The sequence below is a fragment of the Marmota marmota genome, unplaced genomic scaffold (assembly GCF_001458135.2).
Source record: "Marmota marmota marmota unplaced genomic scaffold, marMar, whole genome shotgun sequence".
Taxonomy (NCBI): Eukaryota; Metazoa; Chordata; class Mammalia; order Rodentia; family Sciuridae; genus Marmota; species Marmota marmota.
In genome coordinates, this window is record NW_025999977.1 from 49,842,120 (window position 1) to 49,867,404 (window position 25,285).

The 25,285-nt window shown below is 38.3% G+C and overlaps 1 protein-coding gene across 1 annotated transcript in view; it reads left to right on the forward strand.

Annotated features, from left to right (window-relative positions):
* Nucleotides 1–25,285, forward strand: part of Nbas (NBAS subunit of NRZ tethering complex) — a 351,187-nt gene that overhangs the window by 16,438 nt on the left and 309,464 nt on the right. The window contains 3 exon segments of the mRNA XM_048804961.1: nucleotides 10,188–10,321; nucleotides 13,161–13,294; nucleotides 14,287–14,385. Of these exon segments, the coding sequence (XP_048660918.1) occupies nucleotides 10,188–10,321; nucleotides 13,161–13,294; nucleotides 14,287–14,385 (367 nt within the window).

The window sequence follows — 25,285 nt, forward strand, 5'->3', positions numbered from 1 at the left end:
ATTATATAACTTTTTTCCCCTTTTTGTAAATTTTTAGAGAAATTTTATTTCTTACTGAAAAATACATATTAGTAGAAATTAAGGAGCAAAAATAGAAATAAACAAAATATCAACATTTTCTGTTCTTTCGATTTTTCTATAGTATTCATTGTTTTGTAATTGGCTTTGTTAATGATAGGTTGCACTTTTTTTTTGTACTGGGGATTGAACCCAGGTACACTTACCACTGAGCTTAGTTTTCAGTTTTGAAACGGACTTAAGTTGCTAAGGCTGGCCTCAGACTTGTGATCCTCCTGCCTCAGCCTCCTGAGTTGCTAGTATTATAAGTGTGTACCACTGTGCCTGGCTTGTTGATACTTTTTTAGGCTGAAGTTTAAAGAAGACTTTCTGAAGTATCTTTTTTTCCCCCATATTTTCTGCTGGACAATTTCCTAAATGTCAGGACATAGGTCTCCTAACTATTCAGGTAACACAAGAAGATGCGTATGAACTTGATCTCAAGTAGCAAGCAACTCAGTGTTGTACTTGATTTCACAGGCATGGTGAAGCCATCATCAGGCCTTTAGGCAGATAATTGTGAAAAGCATAAGTAGGAGATTATTGCGTCTCTATTTGAAGGATATTGTATGTAGATTGTCTGCTTGTAATGTGCTTTTCTGGTTTGATGTTGTAATAGTGTTGGTCCCAAAATATTGGTTGGCAAGTATTCCTGTTTTATTTTCTGAAAGCATTTGTGTAGAATTGGAATTACTTCTTCCTCAAATGTTTGATGGAATTCACCAGAGAAACTTGGAGTTTTCTAATTAGGTTTCAAATTCTTAAAATTGGATATATTAAACTTTTCAGATCTTTAGTTTTTCATGGAATTTGTTTTAATTAGCTATACATAACAGTAGAATGCATTTATGCATGTTGGATATACATAGATGGGGTATAATTTATCATTTTTCTGATTGACCAGTATGATTCTACAACATGTACATAGTTATATATGTGTGTGTGTGTATATGTGTGTAATGTCTGTTTTTTTTCATAAACCCTCCCCTCTCCTCCACCTAATCTAAGGTAACCATTCTTCTTTAGTCCTCCCTTCCCCTGTTGTGAATTAGCATCCACATATTAGAGAAAACATTTGGCTTTGGGATTTTGGGGATTGGCTTATTTTGACTAGCATGATATTCTCCAACTCCATCCATTTTCCTGCAAATACCATAATTTTATTCTCTCAATGCTGAGTAATATTTCATTGTGTATACATACCAGTTTCTTTATCCACTCATCTATTGGACATCTAAATTGGTTCCATATTTTAGCTGTTGTGAATTGAGCTGCTGTAAACATTGTGGCTGTATCGCTATAGTATGCTAATTCTTAAATCCTTTGGGTATAAAACGAGGAGTGGGATAGCTGGTTCAAATGGTGGTTCCATTCAAAGTTTTCTGAGGAATCTCCATACTGCTTTCCAAATTGGTTGCACCAATTTGCAGTCCCACCAGCGATGTATGAGTGCACCTTTTCCCCCACATCCTTGCCAACATTTATTGTTGGCAGTATTCTTAATGATTGCCATTCTGAATGGAGTGAGAGGAAATCTCAATGTAGTTTTAATTTGCATTTCTCTAATTGCTAGAGATGTTGAACATTTTCTCATTACTTGTATTCTGTGAAGTCTGTACATTTATTTAGTAAATGTACATTTTAGACTACTGAGTTATTTGTTTTTTGGTGTTAAGTTTTTTGAGTTCTTCATGTATCCTAGATACTAATGCTTTATCTGAGGTATGTTGTAAAGATTTTCTCCCAATCTATACTGAGGCTGAGGCTCTCTTCCATGGTTTCCTTTGCTGAGTTTTTTGTTTTAATCTATTCCACTTATTGATTCTTGATTTCTTTTTTATTTCTTACATTTTAGGGGTGATGTAAAGGAAGTCAGATCCTAGGCCGTTATGAAGATTTTGCCCTACTTTTTCTTCTGTTAGTGTCTCTGTAGTGCCTAAGTCTTTGATCCATTTTGAATTCTTTTTGTGTGTGTGTATGGTGAGGTTTAATTTCATTTGCTGCATATGAATTTCCAGTTTTGCCAGCACCATTTGTTGAATAGGCTATCTTTTGTCTATAATATTCTTATACTTTTACTGTCTATAGCATATTTACTGTTTCTGATTTATAATTTTCTGTTTTGACAGGATAGAGATTTATCAGTGTATTAATATTAAATAATAAAATTTTCTCTTTGATTTTTCTTTATTCTGGATTTAATTAGCTCTTATTTTTCTGGATGGAAGATCTTTTATTTTTTCATAGTAGACACTGAACCCAGAGGCACTCTACCACTGAGCCATATCCCCAGCCCTTTTCGTGTTGAGACAAGGTCTTGCTAAGTTGCTGAGGCTGGCTTTGAACTCCCAATTCTCCTGTAGCCTCCCCAGTTGCTGGGATTATAGGTGTGCTCCACCATGCCTGGCTTGGAAGATGGAAGTTTAGACTAAATATTTTTTTATATTTAGCATTTTATATTTAGCATTTAAGCCTATTTCTAATACATGCATCTGTTTGATAAGTAATTTCTGTTAGAACATACACAACTTTGATTATATTTGATATTGTGGTTTGATTTGTCTTCATGAATGTTTATATATATATTTTTTTTAAAGAGAATTTTTAAAAATTATTTTTTAGTTCTCGGCGGACACAACATCTTTATTTGTATGTGGTGCTGAGGATCGAACCCGGGCCGCACGCATGCCAGGCGAGCGCGCTACCGCTTGAGCCACATCCCCAGCCCCTGTTTATGTATATTTTAAATCTGGTTCTTGGCTATGGTGCAGTTATTGTGTATAGTGTTTCATAAATTTGTTTGAGTTGGGTAATGGTGGTATTCCTTTTTCAATTCCTGAGGAAAGTGTAGAATTCTCTGTGTATAATGGTGTATTTACATTTCAGTTCTGTGTGTATTTCGGAACCCTGATTTTTGAGATGTATGTGCATAGCAGATGGCTTTGTCACCTCTTTTCATCCTCTTAGTGATGGCAGTCTTCCACTGCCTGAAGTTATCGTATACACACTCACTCACTCTTGTGGGAGATCAGGTTCAAGACTAATTGCTGCTTTTGTTCAGTAACAAAAGCAGAACTTGTAACAAACTCGAACAGTACACAAGTAGGAAAGAATGATTCTTTCAACTTGCAATCTTCATAAAAGCTGCTTATAATCCTTTTATATACATGGGCTGGCATTTACTCAGGTGTAATGAGACACGGTGTAGAACCACATATACAATATATCTGGTTCTACACCTTGCTCTCCCCCACTTGCTACGTGGGGGACATCTTATGGGGTGGTGACTTCTTAAAGAATTTCAGTCTGTTTCATGTGGACACAGTATTTGAGTACCAGAATGTGAATCACATTTCCTATTCCACTTCTCTATAGAAATTTAGGATAACAGTCTTCTTCCTCTTTATTTTACCTGTTTTTGTTCATCTCCCATCCTAACAATGCTGGAAAAGTCACTCTGTGGGTATAGAACTTAAAATGTGATAGCTACTGCTATAATCCTTTTAAAAGAGTTATACCTTTTTCATGATTTATAAATAGGTATGATTGAGGCCATGTCTATTCATCTTCAACACTATATATTGCCTTTTAAATATTCACCATATTCACAGGCAAGGGTAAAATATCTCATTTTCAATTTGCATATGTTTAGTTTTAGGGGTGTGTGTGTGTATCTCTAGAGAGAAAATTGTTAGGTCATATTCTTTTGGATTTAATAGGCTTTTTTGTATTTGGTTTGTAGTATCTGTACAGCATGAATGTTATCCCTTTATCCATGTTGCGAATATTTTTGCCCAATTGAAGTCTTAAATTTCTTTTACATAGAGAATTATTCTTCTTTTAGTAGTGTTTGCCACTTTTTAAGAAAAATAAACTTGAGAGTTTATCATGTTTAGACCTTATTGTAGAATTGTAAATTTTTTCTCATGTATCTTTTTTAAAGAGAATTTTTAAAATATTTTTTAGTTTTCGGCGGACACAACATCTTTATGTGGTGCTGAGGATCGAACCCGGGGCCGCACGCATGCCAGGCGAGCGCGCTACCGCTTGAGCCACATCCCCAGCCCCCTCTCATGTATCTTTTAGTGACTCTATTTTAAACATAAATAACTTAGCATCTGTCTTCCTATTCCCATGAATTTGCATTTGCTCCTTTGGTTCCTGACTTAGAAATTAGGATGTATATGAAATTGTTCCTCAAACTCTTCATATTGCAGGTGAGGAGACTGAGGCCCCCATAATCTCCCCAAAGCCATACTCAACTTGTTTCTGGTAACACTGAGACTCAACCCCATTGTTCCCTATCTTTAAAGTTCTTGCCATTCCATTTGCAGTGTTTACAAGTGGGCACTGGATTGAAATGTACCCCTTTAACCTTTGGGTGCCTGTTGTGTACTACCAGAACAAGGCACTGGTGATAAAACTTCTGAACGAAGTTGATGCAGCTTCTCAGTTTTGAATTCCAAATGTTTAATTATTGCTATGAGAGCTGAGGGAAATGAAATCATTGGAAAGGTGGAGAATAGTGGGGCATAAGAGGTTGCTTAGTCGTCAGAAGCTCTCCTAAGGAAGTGAGACTTGAAAAAGCAGCCAGTGAAGGGTTCAGGGAAAGGATGCTCTAAGCAGAGAAAATAACATTAAAATAACATTAACAAAACTTGGAGTGGGGAGAGAGCTTGGCAGTTGGGCAGGTTTCGGGTATAGCAGTGGATGAAAATGTGGGCAGGTGTGAACATTTTGACCTTGAAATGTCAGTTGTCAGGTTGCTGTTGTACTCTCAGCCTTTTTGAATACTTCTCAGGTAACTCTGACATTTGTCTTGTAAAAATGTGTACTTTCCCAAACCACACAGCTGGAAAAATCCAGCGATAGACTTCATTTTCACATGGTTCTGTGAAATCTTGTAATGAAAACACATCTTTATCTGGGTCAAAACACGTGCTGAGTTTTCTGGAGTTACTGTTTATAACTAGAAATAATAGTACAAACAAATCCCTTTTAGAAGGAACTTGTTTTAGACAGAAACAGAATGTACTGCATATGTCTCTTTATCCCATCAAAATGAAATAAGAGGGAAAAATCTCTTCTCAGGTGAGACAATAGTAATAGAAAAATGTTTGCAGCATTTTCTCAGCACATAAATATTTTTTTAAGGCAAAGTTGTCGTCTTGCTGGTTTTTATGTAGCATCTGTGCATATGTAGGTTTTTGAGTTGTTTATCATTTTGTCTGCTTCCACATTTGACTTTTTAGCTATCTGAAGACATGGAACTGTTTTTCATCTTAATCTCATTGTGTTTAAGAACTTTTTTTAGAGTTTACGTAGTGTCTTGGTAGGACTGAATAAAGTTACTTAGACTCTCCTGTGTTCAAGGACCTCTCAGATTTTTAAATATACTTTTTAACTATTGATAGTAAAAATGAACTCATTGTTACGTGGCATACTTTGCTCATATATACAAAATATATTACTGAAGGCAAGGGGAGTCTGACTTCTACACAGTACGTCTTTCAGGTACAGAAAAGAACCCAGTTGTATAATGCATATTTAATTGGTGTTCTTTAAGGATAGTTGTGTAAACAACATAGTAGGTGATCAATACTATGAAAGATGTATGTACGGCATATTTGGTGCACTAGATGAGACCAGTCACCTTCAAAGTGTCAAGGAAGGAGGAGGTAACAGGTTAACTAGGCTTACAAGGATGAGTAAGACTGGACAGAAACAGTCCAGGTAAAGGCATCCATGTGTGTGAAGGGCAGACGTGGTATGTGTGGGTGGTGTTAGGGGTGTGATACAGCGTATACGATAGGGCTTTCTGTAAGGGCCTTTCCTGTATAGTGAGGCGTTGAGACTTGGTTTTGTTGGGAATGAAAAAGCCATCAGGGATTTTAAAGTAGCAGAAGGATTTGATTTGTTCATTTCTATTTTAAAATGTTCTTTGGGTAGTGGAGGGAGAGAAAGACTGAAGATGGGAAGACCAGTTAGGAAGCTATTTTATAAGAGTTAAAAAAAAAAAAAGATGAAAAACTGACCTGTGATAATAGCAAATAACTACAGAGAAGGCCACAAACTTCTGAAAATTATTTTTCCCTGTAGTTCCCATTGATCAGCCTCTCCCCATCCCTTCCTTCCCTCTTATCTCCCCAGCTTCTGATAACCTCCATTTTACTTTCAAGTTTCGGGAGATCAACTTTTTTAGATTTCACCTGAGTGCGATCATGCAGTTCTTGTCTTTGCTTGCAGTTTTTCACTTAACATAATCTCCATCCATTTTGTCACAAATGACAGGATTTTTTTTATGGCTGAATAGTTTTTAATGTACACATGCATTATATTCATTCTTCACTTGTTTTGTTTCCATTTAGATTGTTTCCATTTGTTGGCTGTTATAAATGACATTGCAGTATACATGGAAGTGCAGATGTCTGTTTCATACACTGATTTCATTTCCTGTGGATATGTGTAGGTAGGAATAGGATTGCTGGATCATATGGTAGTTCTACTTTTAATTTTTTGTGCTAATTTACATACCCACCAACAGTGTACAGAGTTCCCTTTTTACATTGTCAGGAGGACGTGATTTTGAGAAAACGGAAAGTGTGGTTTTTTTTTTTTTTTTTTTAAATCAAAGGAGAAGCACGGGACTCCTGTCCCAGAGGATGCAATTATGCCATCAGGGAGAAAAGAGGGTTTTTAAAGAAGCTATTCCAAGTCTGCATTCAAGGTGTTCTCTGTAGGGGGTTGTGATTCACTGGTTAATTTGGGATAGGGAGAAGAGGGAAGGAAAAAAATTGCCCATTTTAAGATAAGCCAAGATGGTGGAGCGCAAGGGCTACTATATTCAAAACATAAAATGAATCATTGTCACAGAACTTGCAATCCTCCTGCCTCAGCCTCTCAAATCAATGGAATCGGAGGCATGTGCCACCTTCCTTGGCTATTTTTTTCCTTGATTGCTCTGGTTAGGACTCATAGAACTATGTTGAAGTAGTGTAACCTGGCATCCTTGTCTTATTCCACTTATTAGAAAGCTTTCAGCCTTTTACTACTCAGTATAATGTTAGCTGTTGGCTTATTGTATATGACCTTTATCATTGAGGCCATAAACCTACTTTGTTAACTGCTTTTATGAAAGGATGTTGAACTTCCTGTTCCCCCCACCCTGCCCCTCAAAATCCCTTTGGTTATTTGGACCTTTTGTTTCCATACAAATTTTAGGATCTTTTTTTTCCCCCCACTTTGTTTCTTTTGAGGTGATCATATGGTTTTTGTCCTTTGTTCTGTTGAGGTGGTATTTATGTGGGTGGAACTATCCTTGTATCCCTGGGATGAATTCCAATTGATCATGGTTAATGTTTTTAATATATTGTTGAATTTGGTTTGTTAGCATTTTTGTTGGATTTTTTCAGCAAGGATACTGGTTTGTAGTTTTCTTTTGTGTGCTGGTCTGGTTTTGATATCAGGCCTTGTAGAATCTGTTTGGAAAAATTTCCTTCAATTTTTTTTTTTGGGGGGCAATAATTTAAAGAGAATTAGATCTTTAAATGTTTGGAACTCAGAGGTGAAGCCATTTATACTAGGCTTTTCTTTGGGAAGCTTTATATTACTGATTCAGTCTCATTACTTATTAGTCTGTTCATTTTCTGTTCATGACTCAATTTTGGGAAGGAATATGTGATGCCATAACTCCAGGTTTTGTTTGAGTACTCTGTTGGTTTGCTGTCTGTTCATACTAGAGAGCTATCTAGGCACAACTTTGTACCAGTTCTGCAGTTGGTGTTTTGCTGAGCATGAACTGGGGGAATACCTAACAAGGGTACTCCATCACCTCAAGCCTCTCTGTGGGACTGTAGTAGACCCAGACACCTTATCTACAGCCACTGGGAAATCTCCCAACTCTGGGCAGAATCACTATGGAGAGGCTAGTCCCAGGCCCCTAAGCTACACCTATGGCTACCCAAACTGCCAAGCTGTTTCACACAGAGCCTGTAATCCACCAAGACCAGCCCAGCACTGGGTAGCCCAAGTCCTACACTGCTCTCGTTGCCTATCACTAGTCTTTTTATGGCTCAAGCTGGCTGCAGTTAGCCACAGGTAATCCTGGTCAGGTTAGGCTTATGATATACTGGGGCTATATATCTTCTCCTGTGTCAGAGCTGTGGCCATTCAAAAGCCTATTGGTGAGGACTGTTAAGATCTCTCCAGTGTTACGTTTCACCATCCTGGCACTGCATTTCAAGGCCAAGTTCTGTGCCGATTGCCTTGTCCTACTGTCAGTGAATGAATGGCATTTTGCTCTAAACTATGCTGTCCAAGGTGAGTAGTGATAGTGAAGGTAGTTCTTTGTCTCCAAGTCTAACTCTAAGCTGGCTTGTGCCTGAATCTTAGCCACAAGAATCTGCATGGTCTCAGGGGTGATCCAGGCCCATGCTATGGGTTGGCAGGGATGCAGGCTGAAACGTGACTCCATCCTACTAGGGTACAAGTCTCTCCTGGTGTTGGGCAGGTTTAGCAGCTCCTCTGCAAGCACTGGACTTGAGGATAGCTGTGGTGCCTGAAGGGGATGGGATGTGGAGACAGTCCCTTGGCTACCAAGGCTGATGCTACTGAGTTATACCTGAGTTTTACAGCTTAAGGTCTTGGGAGTCTGAGGGATTGGTGTGCCAGGCACACTCCAAGGCTGGCAGTGATGCAGGCCAAAACTCAAGTCTGTCCCACTGGTGCAGTTCTCTGCCTGATGCCAGTACAGATCTGGAGGCTACACCTGTGAGCTCTAATTTAGGTATATGGCCTTTGGGGTTTGCCTTGGCTTTGAGTCTCGAGCTCCAAGACTAAAGATCTGTGCTAGTTTTCATGACCTGCTTCCTAGTTGGTAGTAGTTTTTTTTTTCTGTTGCCCAAGGTTGGAGGAAGGGTAGTGGAGGCAGTTTACTTGCAGCCTGGCTAATGCAGTTCCAGTGGCTCAGTTTGTGGGTATTGACCTGGGGGGTAGAGTCATGGGTCTCTACTTGGCACTGGATTTCAAGTCTAAGGCCTGGACTTAATTCCCGCTTCTCTACCGAGTGGGAGGCATCTCTTTGAATGCTGCTTGGAGTTGGGACTGAGGGTGGTGTTGAGGCTTGTGCCCCTCTTCCTGGCTAGGTAGACACAATTTTATAGATAGACGTAATTTTTTTTTCTCTAAAAGGACAGCTTCTTAGAGCCATTCTTTTGTCTGTAGAAATCTGTTCGAGTAACTGGCTCAAAATATGCTGAAGAGGTTGGATTTGGGGTGGCCTATTTTTCTCTCCCACAGAAGCAGTCCTAAGGCCCTGACCAAGAGGCAGCATGACATAATGAGAAGTGCTCTGTGTGGGCAGGAAGGATGCTGAGGTTCCAGGTTTTTTCTGCTCTTGACCCGTGGTGGTACCTTAAGTCGCTTGATTATTTGGAATTCTAACAAGAGGGTGTTTATCTTACCTATCTCTTCAGCTCTGAGATTCTAATGAGGGGAAATAGAAGCCAGTGAAACACACAAACGTCAAACAAAACCTAGAGTTTAGAGTTTCATAACCTCTTTTTCCCCTCATTGCTAATATCCTTCCTATTTAAAAATTCAGAGAAAAAAAAATCCCAGTGTTGGATTATTAGGATTACTTTAAGGTGTTGCTTATAAAAATCTTAGTTATATTATTGACTAAAAACTGCTCTGGTGCATTTTCTAAATATATGTGTGCATCTGTATGGAATTCCTTTTTGTATTTTCTTGGCATCTGTATTTGATATATTTAAAGGATCTGTTAAGCTTCTCAAATTTTGCTTTTAGAGGGGCCAAACTCATTGGATTTGAATTATTTTCTAGACTTTTGCTCTATTTTATTTTTGAGGCATATTTCTGAGCCTTTACCAGACACGAGAGTATGTTTAGCATTCATCAGGCCTCTGGTGTCAGGTTTTGCTTCTAAAATAAATGGGGCAGAATATTTGATTTATATTTTACTTGAAATGGATTTCTTGGAACTGTTTTCTATTGAATGAAATTCTAGAAATCCTTAGAAGATAATGTAATATAGTTGAATACTATAGTTGCAGTGACTAAAATGTTAACTATCATTATGACATTGTTAAAAGCACCTCTTTTCATTCTAGTTCCAAAAGATCCGAAACCCCAGTGGAGACGGGTAGCATGGAGTTACGATTGCACACTGCTGGCCTATGCTGAAAGCACAGGAACTGTGAGGGTATTTGATCTCATGGGAAGTGAACTGTTTGTCATTTCCCCGGTATGTATATTCCTTCAACCTCTGACATTAGTTGTCTGTTGCTTTCTATGTATAGGTGACTGAATGGATGCATGTGACCGTAGGGGAAATACAAGTAAATATAAATCGGAAAAACCTAATGAACTTGCTTGGCATGGTGGTTCATGCGTTTAATTTTAGCAACTTGGGAGGCTGAGGCAGGTGGATTGCATGTAGTGTCTCAAAAGATTGAAAAAAAAAAAAGAAAATGGCTGGGGATGTAGCTCAGTGATAGTGCCCTTAAGTTAATCCCCAGTACCTCCCTGCCAAAAAAAAACCTAAGAACTTAAGATACCCCAAAACTTAGAAGTCTATATCTATGTGGTATTCCTTATATTTACAAGGCATTATACAAATTGAAAACCACCTGGTAAGTAACTACTAAATAGAGATTATTAAAAACAAGACTGTTGAGACCTAGGGATGTATGAAATAAAGGTGTTTTTTGAGCCTCATTACACAGGCTACCCAGAGAAGGAAAAACTAAGTCTTGGAACAAGTTCCCACAACTTCCAGCAACAAGGCTAGGTAGGAATTTGAAAATGTCTGCTGAACCTGGAGCTCTGTATTTTCATAAACTTTGGGGAAGGAAAGCACAATTCTTACATTGAACTTCTGTTGCCTCTAGAGGAGAGAGAGCAGTGAAGGAGGGGAAGCTTGGGACAAGAGGTCAGACCACAAGGAGAAGTAATAGTTGCTTCTGGATTGGTTGGAGTAACAGTCCAGAAACAGGGCCTGGTAGGCAGCCATGATGGGATTTAAGTCAAGGTTTCAACCTAGAGTTGACTTTTGTCCACATCTGTTCATTGACTAACTTCCCTTACCTCTCCAACACCCTTCCATTCTCTGACCCTCCTAATTTCAGGATATCTTAGTTTTTTTTATTTTTACTATAAGAGATTTAACCTTGGGGTGCTGTACTCCAGCCCTCCTTTTAGTTTTTGTTTTGAAGATAGCGTCTTGCTAAGTTGCTGAGGTTGGCCTTGATCTTTTGATCCTTCTGCTTCATCCTCCTCTGTCACTGGGACTATAGGCATGCATCACAGCATCTAGCAATAATTCTTTTGTCATGGTGCAGAGTGTACCCTAGACTGGAACAACTAGAGTTTGTTACCTTTAAAAGGGATAGAAATTGAAAGAAGTGGATGGGGAAAAAATAATGGTTGGGGGGAAAAAATAAACCACATGTATTTCTTGGCTACTTTATATTAATGACTAAGTCTATTCTCATTTAATATTCAAAATTACCCTTTGAGTATGTTGGGAAGATATTATTCCCATTTTACAGTTTAGAAAACCCAGTCTGGAAGTAAAATGACTTTCTCAGGGCAGCCCAGTTATTAATCTTTCTTTAGTGATCTAGTGCTTTTTAGTTTATATCCTTTTTCCTCAAGTGAAGGTACAGGGCAGGTAGAACAGTGGTTCTAACTCTGGCTAATCAACTGGGAGTTTTATAAGGAAAATAAAAACAAAACCAAAATGCACTACACGATTGCCCAGGCTCTACTGGCATTTGTATCTAGTTGATCTGTGTAGGAGCTGAGGATTAATATTTGTAAGATTTCAGCTTACTCAGAGAGGTAGAGCTGAGACCATTTTTTTTTAAATTCAAAAATAATAAATGGAAAAACTTGGAAAAAGTACTTTGGCCTCTATTATGGAAATCCTTTGGAACCACATGAAGGAGTTTAGATTACTAGTTTCTAGACTAGTCTATTAGGAATATAATACAAGGAGTGTTGTGTATATAAATATATATATATTCAAATGTAATTTTAAAATCTTATAGTAGCTATAATAAACAGGTAAAATTTCTTTGGTTTATTGAGCCATTATGTTCAAAATACTATCTCAACATGTAATCATAAGTGTTAATGAGATTTCTTTCCTCTGTACTAAATCATTGAAACTTTATGTATATATTTATATTTATAGTATCATTTAGAACTTGCATGTATCAGGTGTTCAATGAGTGGCTCTAGACTGAGATACCATTTAGTGTTGGAGAAAAAACTTCCTCTACTCTCAAATCTAGTAGTTGGGAGACTGCAAATTAAACTGACAAGACAGATTAATAGAAATAATACACAAATTTTATTAATGCTTTTGCATGCCTGGACCTTCATAAAAAACTGAACTAAAGGAAGTAGACATGGGGGCTTATATACTATCTTAATAAAGGTCTATAAACTGTGGGAAAGTGCCTAGGAAATGTGAAATTAAATAACCCTCATCTTCCATTAGTTAATGAGGTCTGTTTCTGCAACTCATTTTGGTATGACTTGCAGTCCCTTCCTGGTGCAGAAGCACTTTTCTAAAGAGAATTTTGCCTTTTCAGGCAGTAAGGAGATGGCAGAGAACTTTGCATCCCTTGGTTCTCAGTTGCCTTCTGATCAAAATGATTCTATGCCTAAGTGGCATATTTTGTAGTGACATATTCTGATCAGCTCTAAGGGAATAAACGTTTTTATGCATGCTTCCCAAGGTGCTCAGACCTTCATGTATTTAGCAGTATAGCCTGGGAAGTAATTGGAGTTGGTTTTGGTTTAGCCTAGGATACTGCTAGCAGTAGAAATTAACACTTGAAAGCTTAGAGTTCGGAGTCTGGTGGCCCTTCCTTCCTCCTGACCTTCTCACCCTTCCGCCTTTCTCCCTGTGAATAGAAATTTACTTAACCTGTGTGACCATATCAAAGAGGCTGCTGAGGTTGGGAAAATTGGTCTAGATTAGGGTGTCAAAGCCAGTGTCTTGGATATCCTCCAGTTAAGCATGTATTAACTTTTATCTACTATTTTAGTAACTTAATTTCTGTCTTCTACAGGCATGTAGTTTTGTAGGTGATTTGAGCTATGCCATTGCTGGGTTGATATTTTTAGAATACAAAGCAAGTGCACAGTGGTCTGCAGAACTCCTGGTCATCAATTACCGAGGAGAACTTAGAAGTTACCTTGTGAGGTAAAAATGTACTTTGGGAAGTCATATTTGATGCAATGTTTATTTCTCTGGTTTACTGTCAGATGTATGTTTTCTTTAAGCATGTTATGAAAAATTGCAAATACGATAGTTGAAAGAATGGTGTGTTGAACACACATTTCACATTGGATTCTATACTTAGGATTTTATATACTTGCTATATCACTTTTTTGACCATCTGTCCCTCTGTCTCTAGCTATTAATCTTGCAGTGTATTTCAAAATAAGTTGGAGACATCAGCACTCAAATACTTTAGCATGCATTTCATTAATTAGAATTCCATATTTGCTTATAATTTTCTTTTCAGGTAAAAATGGCATACATTGTAAAGCACAAATCTTGGTTGTAACCACTGGTGAATTATGATAAATGCACATACTTGTGCTGTTCAAATCCTTCTCGAGATACAGAAAATTGCTATCATGCAAGAAAGTTCCTTTGTACCTTTCCCAATGTTACAGGGCTCAGGCCTTATAGTGAGGCAGCACAAAGACCCCCCATTATTGTGATCAAAGCAAAGATTTCATACATGTCAGAGTAACAGGCATGAGATTACTGAAGGGGGATAGGAAAAAGGAGACATTCTCAAGGGAGAGTGGATCCTCTCAGAACAAAGGGACTGTGTGCCTCTCCAGCATTCCAGTTTTATTGGAGATCCTAGAGAAGTTTCCATACAGTCCTGTCCAGGTGTACCTCTTGACTTTTGACGTGAGACTTTGAAGTCCCCACTGTCAGGAAAACTCTAGGTCACTTTGGCCCATGCTGACTGGTTCTAATTGGATTCCTTTAAGTTGTAGATGGCCCATTAACTTTTATTTATTGTGGTGCTGAGGATCAAACCCACTGCCTCACATGTGCTAAGCAAGCGCTCTACCACTGAGCTACAACTCCAGCCCCCAGTCTTATAAATTGACATTTAATGATGTCCTTGTGGTTTAATGGTATTTATTTTTTATTTACCTTCTTAAATTTAGTGTGGGAACAAATCAGAGCTACCAAGAAAGTCACAGTTTCAACTTCAGTACCTATTATCCTCATGGAATAAACGCTGCTGTTTACCACCCTGGTCATAGGTAAGCAACCATTTGCTCTGATATTTAGTGGAATATTGGGTGAATATGGAAATCTTGATTCAGTGAGAAGAAATGGTCTATCCTGATTCTTTCTTTGGCTGCTTCATTCCACACTTTTGTGTATAGCTATGCTTAATATCTGTAATATTGTTGTAGTCATCTTCTGATATTTTATGCTTATCTCCCTGGCGAACTGAGCTTCTCTAAGCCAGATAGGGCACTGGGAATACTCGTTAAGGAATTTCTTTAGCCCTCTGGATCTTTTCTTTTTGTAAGATGAGTATTATACCTAATTCTTGGCATTGAGAGAACTATTAAAGTACTACATATAAAGTGCTTTCACACAGAAGGGCCTCAGTAGATGTTACTTCTCCTTTCCTTGCAGATTAGTGCTAGATTGGCTGAATATAGGTTGCATAGTTCCTTCCAATAATTGCAACATCCTTCAGGGATTCCACTTCTCCATTATTTGCCATCTACATTGAAGTTTACTAGGAGCTTTTGGCATTTTCTCCTTCCAGTGATTTCTCCTCTTTAATTTTGAGAATGAAATTTACATATTTCATAAGTTAGCCAAGGTAATTGTTTGATTCTCTAAATTGAAAGAGTGTCAAATTTTCAGTTAGGTGAACCTGAGTTTTGAATTTTGTGACTAATTTGTTTTTTGGTTAGTCTTCAAACTTTCTGACCCTCAGGATACTTAATTCTTTATCGATTGAACATGTGTGCAAGTTTTGTGTACCATTCAGTCATAGGTATCTTTCCATAATTTTATTTTTATTCTGCAAAAGAATACATACCCCTACCCCCATACTTAAATGCCCTTTGTGCTCTTCCCTGATGCCATCCTCAGTGTCCTCCCAGAGATAACCACTGTACCGAATTTCGTGTGTATCATCCTCTGCTGCTTTATCACTTATTCCTAGTTTTGCTGTTTGACTTTATATAAGTGGAATCACACAGAAGACATCGTAGGTATTTCTTTGACTTGCCTTTTGATTTATTTTATCTTGTTCACTTATTTTTTAACTATGAGAATATTTTATTTTCTGAATAATATGTAACATTTATCCATTCTCTCATAGATGAAAATGTTTCCAGGTTTTTTTGATATAAACACAAGTAGTGGTTAAAAAAACTCACTGTACACTTAGCACCTTCTGTGTAAGTTTCTGTAGGATATAGTATCTACGAGTGGAATTGCTGACTTGTTTGAGAAAGTACATCCTAAACCTATCTACGTAAAGTCAAGTATTTTCCTTACAGCTTATAACGTTGTACAGCCCCATCACCAGTCTGAAAGTTTCTATTTCATTCTCGATGATGATCTTGATGTTGGGAATGATGTCAGACTTCTAAATATTTGTTGATTTGTTAACGATAAAAGAATCTTACCATGGTTTCAATTTGCATTTTTTTGGTTGCTGTTTGAGGTTGTACAACTTTGTTATTGGCCACTCTATTGTGATTTATAAAATGATTCATCCTTTTCTGTTGGGTAGTTGATGTTGACATTTTTGTATGATCTGTATAGTAATTTTGGATCTGTTATATGCATGACCTCGAGATTAATTTTTTACCATTTTTATTAGATTTACTTTAATATTTGAAATTATGTGCATATATCAAATAGTTTTAAATAGTTCTAAAAACTAACTAAATTGGTGTCCACTTTTAGTGGCATCCTTCTGGTTGCTTTCATCTAAATAAAATGCTTCCATTGTTTTTGATTTACAGCTTTGCATTTTTTTTCCCCTTGGAAGATGGATACTAAGCTTCTTATTCACTTTACCACATGCATGCACACTAATTCTTTGCTTGGTCTCTAATATTACACAATTTGTAGGATGAGTATTATACTTAGATATTTGCAGGTGAGATAAGTTTATGTGGCATTCCATGATTGCTTTTCAATGTTATTTTTCAGTAAATATTATTGATGTCTTATTGCTGTCAACTATTCCAGGTGCTTGGGATGTGTGTTCCTTATGAAACTAGCTAGGATAGCAGATAATGAATGATGAACACACAGTATGTGGAGAGCTGATAAGTGCTATGGCAAGAAAATGATCAGAGATGCAGATTGGAAATGTGGAGAGTAGGCTTAGGTGACAGTTTTGGGTGGGAGGTCTCTGTTCTCCTTGAAATTTATTTTCCCAAAGACCTGTGAAAAGTGAGGGTAGTTATTTGAATATCTGGAGAAGAGGATTTCATGCAGGGGAGGAACAAATGCATAGGCCCTGAGTTGGGAGTGTGGTCTGCATTTTCTAGGAACAGCAAGGAAGTGAGTTTGGATGAAGCAGATTGAATAGAGTAATAAGTGGAGGTCAGAAGAGTAATGGTCATTGCTGAATCCTGCAGGGCTTTGCAGGCCACTCAGACACGTGTTCTTACTTTTTGCCTATGTTCTCCTTACAGTTAATATTCTAGTTGCTCAACAGATTTACCCCTAAACTCACTCTGCTGGGTGTGTAAGTCTCCCTTCAGTACATCACATACATTAGTGGTGTGAAGTTTCACCTTCTTAAATTGGTGTATCAGAATTTTCTGATCTGCTCCCATTTAGATTTCTGCCTGCTGCATAGCGATTGTCTTGGAACTTTACCCTCATCCCAAGAATTTTTTCTGTTTTGTTAAAACTTTCCTGAATCATTTTTTTCTTCAGGTTTATCTCACTATTTTGGCGAATCTCACAACTTGCTATAACGCCTCATGAAAAGGCACATGGGAGTATTTTTTGAAGTCACAGATGCCTGAAAATGGCGTTATTCTATTTGCATGCTTAATTGATAGTTGGACCAACAGAATTGTAGGATGGAAATGATCTTCCCTTACAATTTGAGACATTGCTGAATTTTTTCTAGCTTCCAGTATTACTCTTAAATTTTTAGATTCTGGAATGAAGCCCATTTTTATTTATTTTTCTGTTTTTCTGGAAGTTAAGATTTTTTTCCCTCCTGTGTTCTGAAATTGGACCATGCTATGACTTGGACTAGGTTTTTAGTATCTACCACTCTGGCCCCTTAGTTTGGTTACTTGTAATCCCTACATTTTGTTAGAAATACCAGATTGCCATGAGGAATCAAACACATGCAAAGCAAACTTTACTTTTGCAGAAGGGTATACTACTGAAGAGTCTGGCAAGAACCACACTTGGTACCCTGCCTGGGTTTTGTTTTTTTAATAGTGCGCCTTGTACTAAATCCCTATGTCAACCATCCAGAAGTGATTCCTCATGTCACACTGTAGTACGAGAGCTGCTAGCTCTTCTGTAAATCAGAACTATAGTACCACAGGTGTAAGCAGAAAAGATGGTGATCATGGTGCACTTGCTGCCATCAGCACCTACAAAATAAATGGCCCATAGCTAGCCGCCTCATTCTTATAAATCAATGATGGTCATGGAGACTTTGCTGACACAGCACAGGAAAACCAGGTAACCCTCATAATTGCTTAAATGCAGCTGCTCCTCTTTTTCCACTCTCCATATCCCACATGTGTGCATCTGGTTTGCCAAAACATCATCTCTCCCAAATCACAGCTGAGAACCAGAGAAATTTAGTGTTGAGTTTTCTTGCCTTCAGTGGAAAGACAACTAGAAAGAGGATGGGTGTGGAGTGCCAGGTCATATCCTCACCACAGCCTACCTTGGAACTTAAGTGACAAACTTCTTCCTTGCTTAAGCTAGCAAAGCATTGTGACACAGGAGGGTGCAGAATCTGTGCTAGAATCCAGATCTTCCAAGCCTCGACTCCATTCCCATACGGTACATACCTGCCAACTTTGGCTTTCTTGCCTTTTTCACCCCCCACGAGTAGCTACACTACTGAACACAAGTGCTCAGAGTTGTGACTTTCCAGGGGAGGTGGTGTCATGGCCAAGTCAAAAGAGGTCTTTACTGCAGGCAGATGTGTCTTCCTTCATGCTTGGGTTGCAGAGGTCTTATCTCCAGACTGGTATGCCACACATGTCAGACACTGTTCCATGGAGAAGTGTCTCAGATGTCAGTTTTGGGCTTGGGGTGTAGCTGGGAAGTAGACTGCTTGCAAGTGTGTGAAGTTCTGGGTTCAGTTCCTAGTACTCTAAGCTTCAGTTCCATGCTTCTACAAGGGACTGTGTCACAGGCCAATTTGTGGAAATTGAGAAATTCAGCTTCATGATATCCATTTCCTCTTGGTACTCAGGTTAGTTATTCTTGATGCTCAGTCTCTCTACCTGTTTTTATCCTGACTCAGCACTGCATCTTGCTCTGATAAGAGGAGTTCTGGTTTACAATGTATGTGATTGGCTAATTTTAAAATTGGGGCTGGTAGAGGGAAGGGCTATAGTTAAAATGGGTGTGATTGACTCTTACATCTCAAAGCTAAATAATATATTCTAAAAATGGACTGCAGGACTTTTCTATTTCTCACAACCCCCCTCCCCCCGCTTTTCTTTATACCTCTTGGTCTCATTTTATTTTTGTTCTTGTACCCTCTGATATTGCCACCCATCCTAGAGATCTTAACTTTGAGTTGGAGATTACCCATGAGTTCTCCCTTTTTAGTAGTTTGGATAGCTGCCCAATAATACTCAGCATTTGGCAAATTCCTTTCCCGCTTGGTGGAAGCTTGTCTTCTTTCCAGGTCTTGATTGAAACCAAGTCACAAGGCTGAAAGTGATGAATTGTGAACCCTAGAGAAGTCTGAGCAGCAGCTTATAATAATCATACCAGCCAAAATAAAAAAAATCCACCCAAAAAGGTCACCTGTGCGAGGTTAGAAAGATTTGTAGTTCCCAGATTCACTGAGAAACTATTGACTTTGACAGAGCTTTTTGTGAAAATTTTCAGGCACTTCAGTATAAAAAAAAAAACCCTTTATAATCTAGTTTTGCTTATTTTCTGAAGGACTAACAAATGTACATCTGAAGTAAAAATAAGAGCCATTGTCTTTTTTAAATGTCCATTTATGGCTGTGTTTGTTATACTTTCCTGCCAGGTGTTTAAGGCTGTTAGGAAAAAGGACAATTTTTGACAATCTACTGTTAGCTGAGATTTGTCAGGGAGCAATCTTGGGAACTTGGGAGAAGCCAATTGGCTCCTTTAGCTTTACCTCTACTAGTTGTGACATCTGCCAGGATGGGTCAGGGTCTTGCTGAGCACATGTGGTTTCCCTTAATAAGAGCATCAGGGGCATTTCCCTCTCCAGTGACCCTTTTATCTGCAGAATTCTGGTTGGCATTCTGTTCTCTAGGGTCCTCATGATCCTGCTGACAGGGAGGTTGGGTGGCTCAGTGGAGTTGGAAGGCCTTTAGAGGGGTCCTGTTGTTCCCTGGATCCTGGCTGACCTTAGAGGGCAAAGGCCAAAATGTTGGCTTTTTCCTTGGCCCTTTTACTTCTAACTTTGGTTTCCAGGTTTGGGCTTTAAACATCTAGGGGGTCAGCTTCACCAGTCTTCAAGTAGGAGTAATGAGTTTTAACTTTTTTTTTTGAGAACTTTTTTTTATACTAGTTTTGGTGGACACAACATCTTTTATTTTTTATGTGGTGCTGAGGGTTGAACCCAGTGCCCTGCGCATGCCAGGCGAGCGTGTTACCGCTTGAGCCACATCCCCAGCCCATGGGTTTTAACTTTAATGTCAATAATTAATTGGGGTCAGTATTCATACTAGAAGTCAGCGTTATATCCTGTCATAGATGAGACGGCTTATTGTCTCAAGTTAGATTGTTCTATTAGAAGCTGTGCTTCTGCAAATACCAGCAGGCTGTAGTTCTAAAAAGTTTTATAAGGAAATACACAATGAAATTAATAAGAGCAAAACACATATTCAGCTTGGGTAATAGCTGTGAATCAACAGTGTGCTACTGAACCAAGAGCACACTCTTCTGCCGAGCTGTCAGCCCTTTGTAGAAACTGCAAGTCTCAAGCCTTGACCATATTTGTTGCTCCCAGACCACAATGATGGTTAGGTTACTGTCAAGAAAAAAAACCTATTTCTTTATGCTCACATATTCTTTGATAGTGTTTTATTATGTTGAAACAGTTTACTCTTGGTCAAGTTTTTTTTTTGGGTTCAGTTCAACTGATGTTTTCTTTAAACCTAGCTATTAATATCTTCCTCATCGTATATATTTATCACCACATAGCCAGCCCCTCACCAGGGACTTCCTATGCAGGAGGGGATAAGCCACCAGAGAAAAATATTCTAAAGTAATTAGTGAAGAAATAAGAGACAAATTCAGAATTAGTTTCAAGGGAGCTCCTGATAGGTTCTTCCAGTCCTGATAGGAGCTGGAACAGAACAGTTAGAAAACGACTCCAATTCTTAAATTTTTTTTATTCTACTTAGCTGTACATGTCAGCAGAATGCATTTCAATTCATTGTACAAAAATGCACTGCAACATTTCGATTCCGATTGCATGGATGGTGTGTCTCTACACCATTTACAATCATACATGTACCTAGGGTAACGATGTCCATCTCATTCCACCATCTTTCCTATCCTCATAACCCCTTCTCATCCTCCCCTTTGACCAATCCAAAGTTCCTCCATTTTTCCGTTACCTAGTATTATTGTGTTGTGATTTGCTTCTTGAAATTGAGAAGGATTTGTTTATATATGGGTGCTTCATTGTTTGGGGCACAGATACTTATGATATGTCTTGTTGATGTGTGGTTCCCTTAAGCAGTATAAAATCTTTTTTTTTTTTTTAAGTTTTTTAGTCATAGATGGACACAATACCTTTGTCTATTTTGTACATGGTACCAGGGAATGAACCTAGTGCATACTAGGCAAGCACTCTATCATAGCCACCCAGCCCCCAAAATGTCCTTTCTTTTCTGATGGATTTTAACCTTAAATCCACTTTATCTGATATTGGGGTGGAAACCCCTGTTTATGTGGCCCATGTGAGTGATGTTTTTTCCCATCCTTTCACCTTCAGTGAGTGGATGTCATTTCCTATGAGATGAATCTCTTGAAGGCAGCGTATTGTTGGATCATTCCTTTCTTTTGATCCACTCTGTCTTTTGAGTTTAGGGCATTAACATTAAAGGTTATTATTGAGACATAGTTTGTATTTCTGGTCATTACTGTTTATTTTATTTTTTTAAAACTTGAGTTGGTTTCTCCTTTGATTGGAATTTCCTTTAGCATAGTTCCTACCTTTGCTGATTTTCATGTCCTCCTAATGGAATATTTTTGCCAAGGATATTCTATAGTGTGGGCTTTCTTGTTGAAAATTCTTTTAATTTTTGTCTTGTCATGGAAGGTTATTTTGTCATCAAACCTGAAGCTTAATTTTGCTTGGTATAAGATTCTTGGTTGGCATACATTTTCTTTCAGAGTTGGTAAGTGTTCCAGGATCTCCTAGCTTTGAAGGTCTGGGTTCAAAAGTCTACTGAGATCTGAATTGGTTTCCCCCTATATGTAATCTTGCGACTTTTAATCCTATCCTTATTCTGTATGCTAGTCATTCTCATTATAGTATACCTTGCTATGGATCTGTGGTAATTTGTACATTCGGTATCCTGTAAGCCTCTTGTATTTGATTTTTCAATTCCTCCTTTGGGGTGACGGGCAGGTGGCTCTCCAATACTTTTCTTTTTAAAGGAAGAGCTTCAAAGGCAGGGACAAGGTTTCAGCAGGTGGAGTCTTCCATGGTGTCTGGTAGTCAACAGGTTGATTGGCATCTTGAAGCCAGGCCTATCTCTGGGAGTCTGTGTGGCTAGGTGGCTGCAACAGGTTACCTCATCTCTGGTGCTGTGTGGAACCTGGAATAGCTGAATAGAACTTACATGTATCCATTCTTAACCAGCAAGATTGCCACTGGAAGTTCCCAGATAGCAGATTTTCCTATCCACTGGTTAAAATGATGGTTTGGTTCATACTGGCCATGGATAGCTGTCGACAGTTCACCTGATTTTTTTTTTAAAGCCTAGCTATTAATGTGTGTAATATATATTGTCTAGTATACCCTATATTTCTTTCACATTGTTAAGTTAGAAAGTAAGGGCCTTAGAACTGCAGATGTGGTGGATTCTGATAAAGGAGAGATGACTTTTGTGAAGGATCAGAGAAGCTTGACTTGTGGCACTTGTATTTGCTTTGGAGAATGGATATAGTCTGGACAGGATGGACATCCCAGATAAAGTGACAATAGGAAAAATGGCAAGAGGAAAGCAGTCATTATATATCTGGGGGAAATTTGAAGTGGTATAGCATGGCTGGCAGTGTAGTTGGAGGTGTGTGGGAGAAGGGAGAGGATATGCACTGCTTAGATATACCACACTTCATTTTGCAGTTTGACTATGTTTATGGTTTGAATATGTTCCCTATAAAATTCATATGTTGAAACTTACTGGTCAGTGTGGTGGTATGCACCTGTATTCTCAGCTGTGATCTTGAAGCAGGAGGATCACAAGTTTAAGACCAGCCTGGGCAACTTGGGAAGACCCTGTCTCAAAATCGGAAGAGTTTGGTGTATAACTGAGGTGGAACACTTGTCTCGCATGTGTAAGGCCCTATTCAATCTCCAATATTGCTAAAACGGAACAAAAAATGGGGAATTTAAGAAGTAATTATGTCCTATGACTCCTCTTAAGAGTTGACGTAAGGCCCCTATCAGAGGCTTCATGTAGCCCTTGATTCTCTTGTCCTATCCTCTGCCATGTGAAGATACATCAGTCCTCTTCTCTGGAGAAAACGGTAACAAGGTGCCATTCTGAAAGTAGACAGCAGTCCTTACACTTGCTGGCATGCTGGCATGTGTTAGCCTTTCTGGACTCCAGAAGTGAGACAGAAAATTTGTTCTTTAACAAAATACCCAAGACTGGGAAATTTACAAAGCAGTATAAATGGACTGACATAACCCGTAACTGCAATCTGAATGTCAGACATTGAAGGCAAGGAGTATGTGTTGTATAAGTCTGTAAAATTCTTGGCATCTAGTAAAGGAGCTCTACTTGTATGTTGACTAGTGCTCCCTTGGGGCACCTTAGATAACAGTAACTTCTTCAGTAAAGAGAAGTTATTTATCATTTAATTCTTATTTTTCTCTTCCCCTTTTATTTTTGTATTTGTTTTCTGTTTTCTGTATTTCTTTTCCCTTGTCCCATAAAGAGAAGGATGTTGTGTTTTCTGTGGCTGTGGAAAAATACCTGAAATAAGTCGCCTTAAAGAATGAAGTTATTCTGGCTCAGTTTCAGAGGTTTATTCTGGTTGATTGCTTTTTGGCCTATGGAGGCACCATACATCATGCTGGATGTGTGTAGTTGAGGAAATCGCCCATCTCATGGTGGCTGGGAAGTGAAGAGGAAGGGGCAGGGTCCCCAAACCCCTCCTTAGTGCCTGCACCCAATGACCTAACTTCCTTCTAATAGAGTTCCTCTCTTGAAGCTTCCACCACCTTCCATTAGTGCCACAGGCTGATGACCAAGCCTGTTCCGTATTCTTTGAGGGACATCCAAGATCCAGATCTTACTAGGTATTTTACTGTATTTGTCATGTACTGTTTTTCTTTAGTTTATTTCAGTGTCTTCTCCACTACATTATTCCAAAGTGAATGAATATTATTAGTCTTTCTAGTATTTTTTCAGGAAGGCAATTACAGGTTTGTAGTTATTAGAGTACTTATTACATGATAATTCTAAGTCTGATTATATTACTGTAAGACTCACACTTTTTGGACCAGGATCTAAGCAATTGAGGGTATTTTTTTTGGGGGGGGGTAGTCTATTTATATAAAACTTTTAGAAAATTAAACATATTCTCAAACCAAGGAGGAGATTGCTTATTCTGCAATCATATATAACTTGATGGCAGTCAGCTTGCAGATGGATGACCACATTGTTTCTGAATGAAAATAGCTGTAAAGCAAGGAATATGTATAAATGTCGGCTTGTAGGTGATAAACATTTTGCTAGATTGTTTATATTTTCCGTTATGTGGTCCTTTTTAAATGAAAGGTGAAATATTCATCACATTTTTATTTCCAGTTTCTCTAGTAAAGTTAACATGTGATATTTATCTACAAGGAATTTATAAATGAGAAATAAATCAGCCAGAGTGGAATTGGAATACATTGGTAATATATAAATTCAGGGTTTTATGAAATTCATAGTTTTTCTTGCTGCGAGCATTGTTGAAGACGAAAAATTGAGTTGGTAAATTGGGTAATATGAAACAAAAATTAATTGAAGTATGGGATAAGCTTTGGGTATACTGACTGCTACCTATATGTTCTGACTGAGGCTGACTGAATGTATCTATGTCCTTAGGCATTTGGAGTATCTTATGCTCCAATCCTCCACCCACTCGAACATTTTGAAACCATCTTTTCCCTTTCTCAGAGCACCCTTGGGTTTGATCCCCAGTACGGTCAATCTCTGAGCTACATCGGTACCTCCTCTTGTCAAGTTGGCCATGCTGGCCATAAACTTGCCATACCCTTGCCTCAGTCTTCCATGTGGCTGGATTATAGGCATGTGCTGCCATGCCCAGTTTGAGACTATAGGCGTAAATCACCTTGCCTCAGCTTCCTGAGTAGTTGATATTATTAGGTATACCTTGCCATACCACACTCCTTTCTTGTTCTCATTGCTCTTTTTGAGATTATACTTGGATTCTGGCTGAGAAATCTCTTGCCTCCTTCACATTTTAGTACATGGTGGGTACTATGCTTACTTCAGGAGATTCATAGATTGCTCATGCTTTCCAAGAGTTGGAGACTTTTATGGTCATGTATTCACAAAAAAGGACAGTTAACTCAAGTTTAAATAGACATTATGTATAGATTGTAAAAGTATACTTAGTCTTCAATAGTATGTAACTTTTAAAAAATTTGTTCCTAATGTTGCAGATTTTTATAAGCAAAACTTGAATTTTTTTAAGCTTTGAATCTTCAACAGTTCAATAACT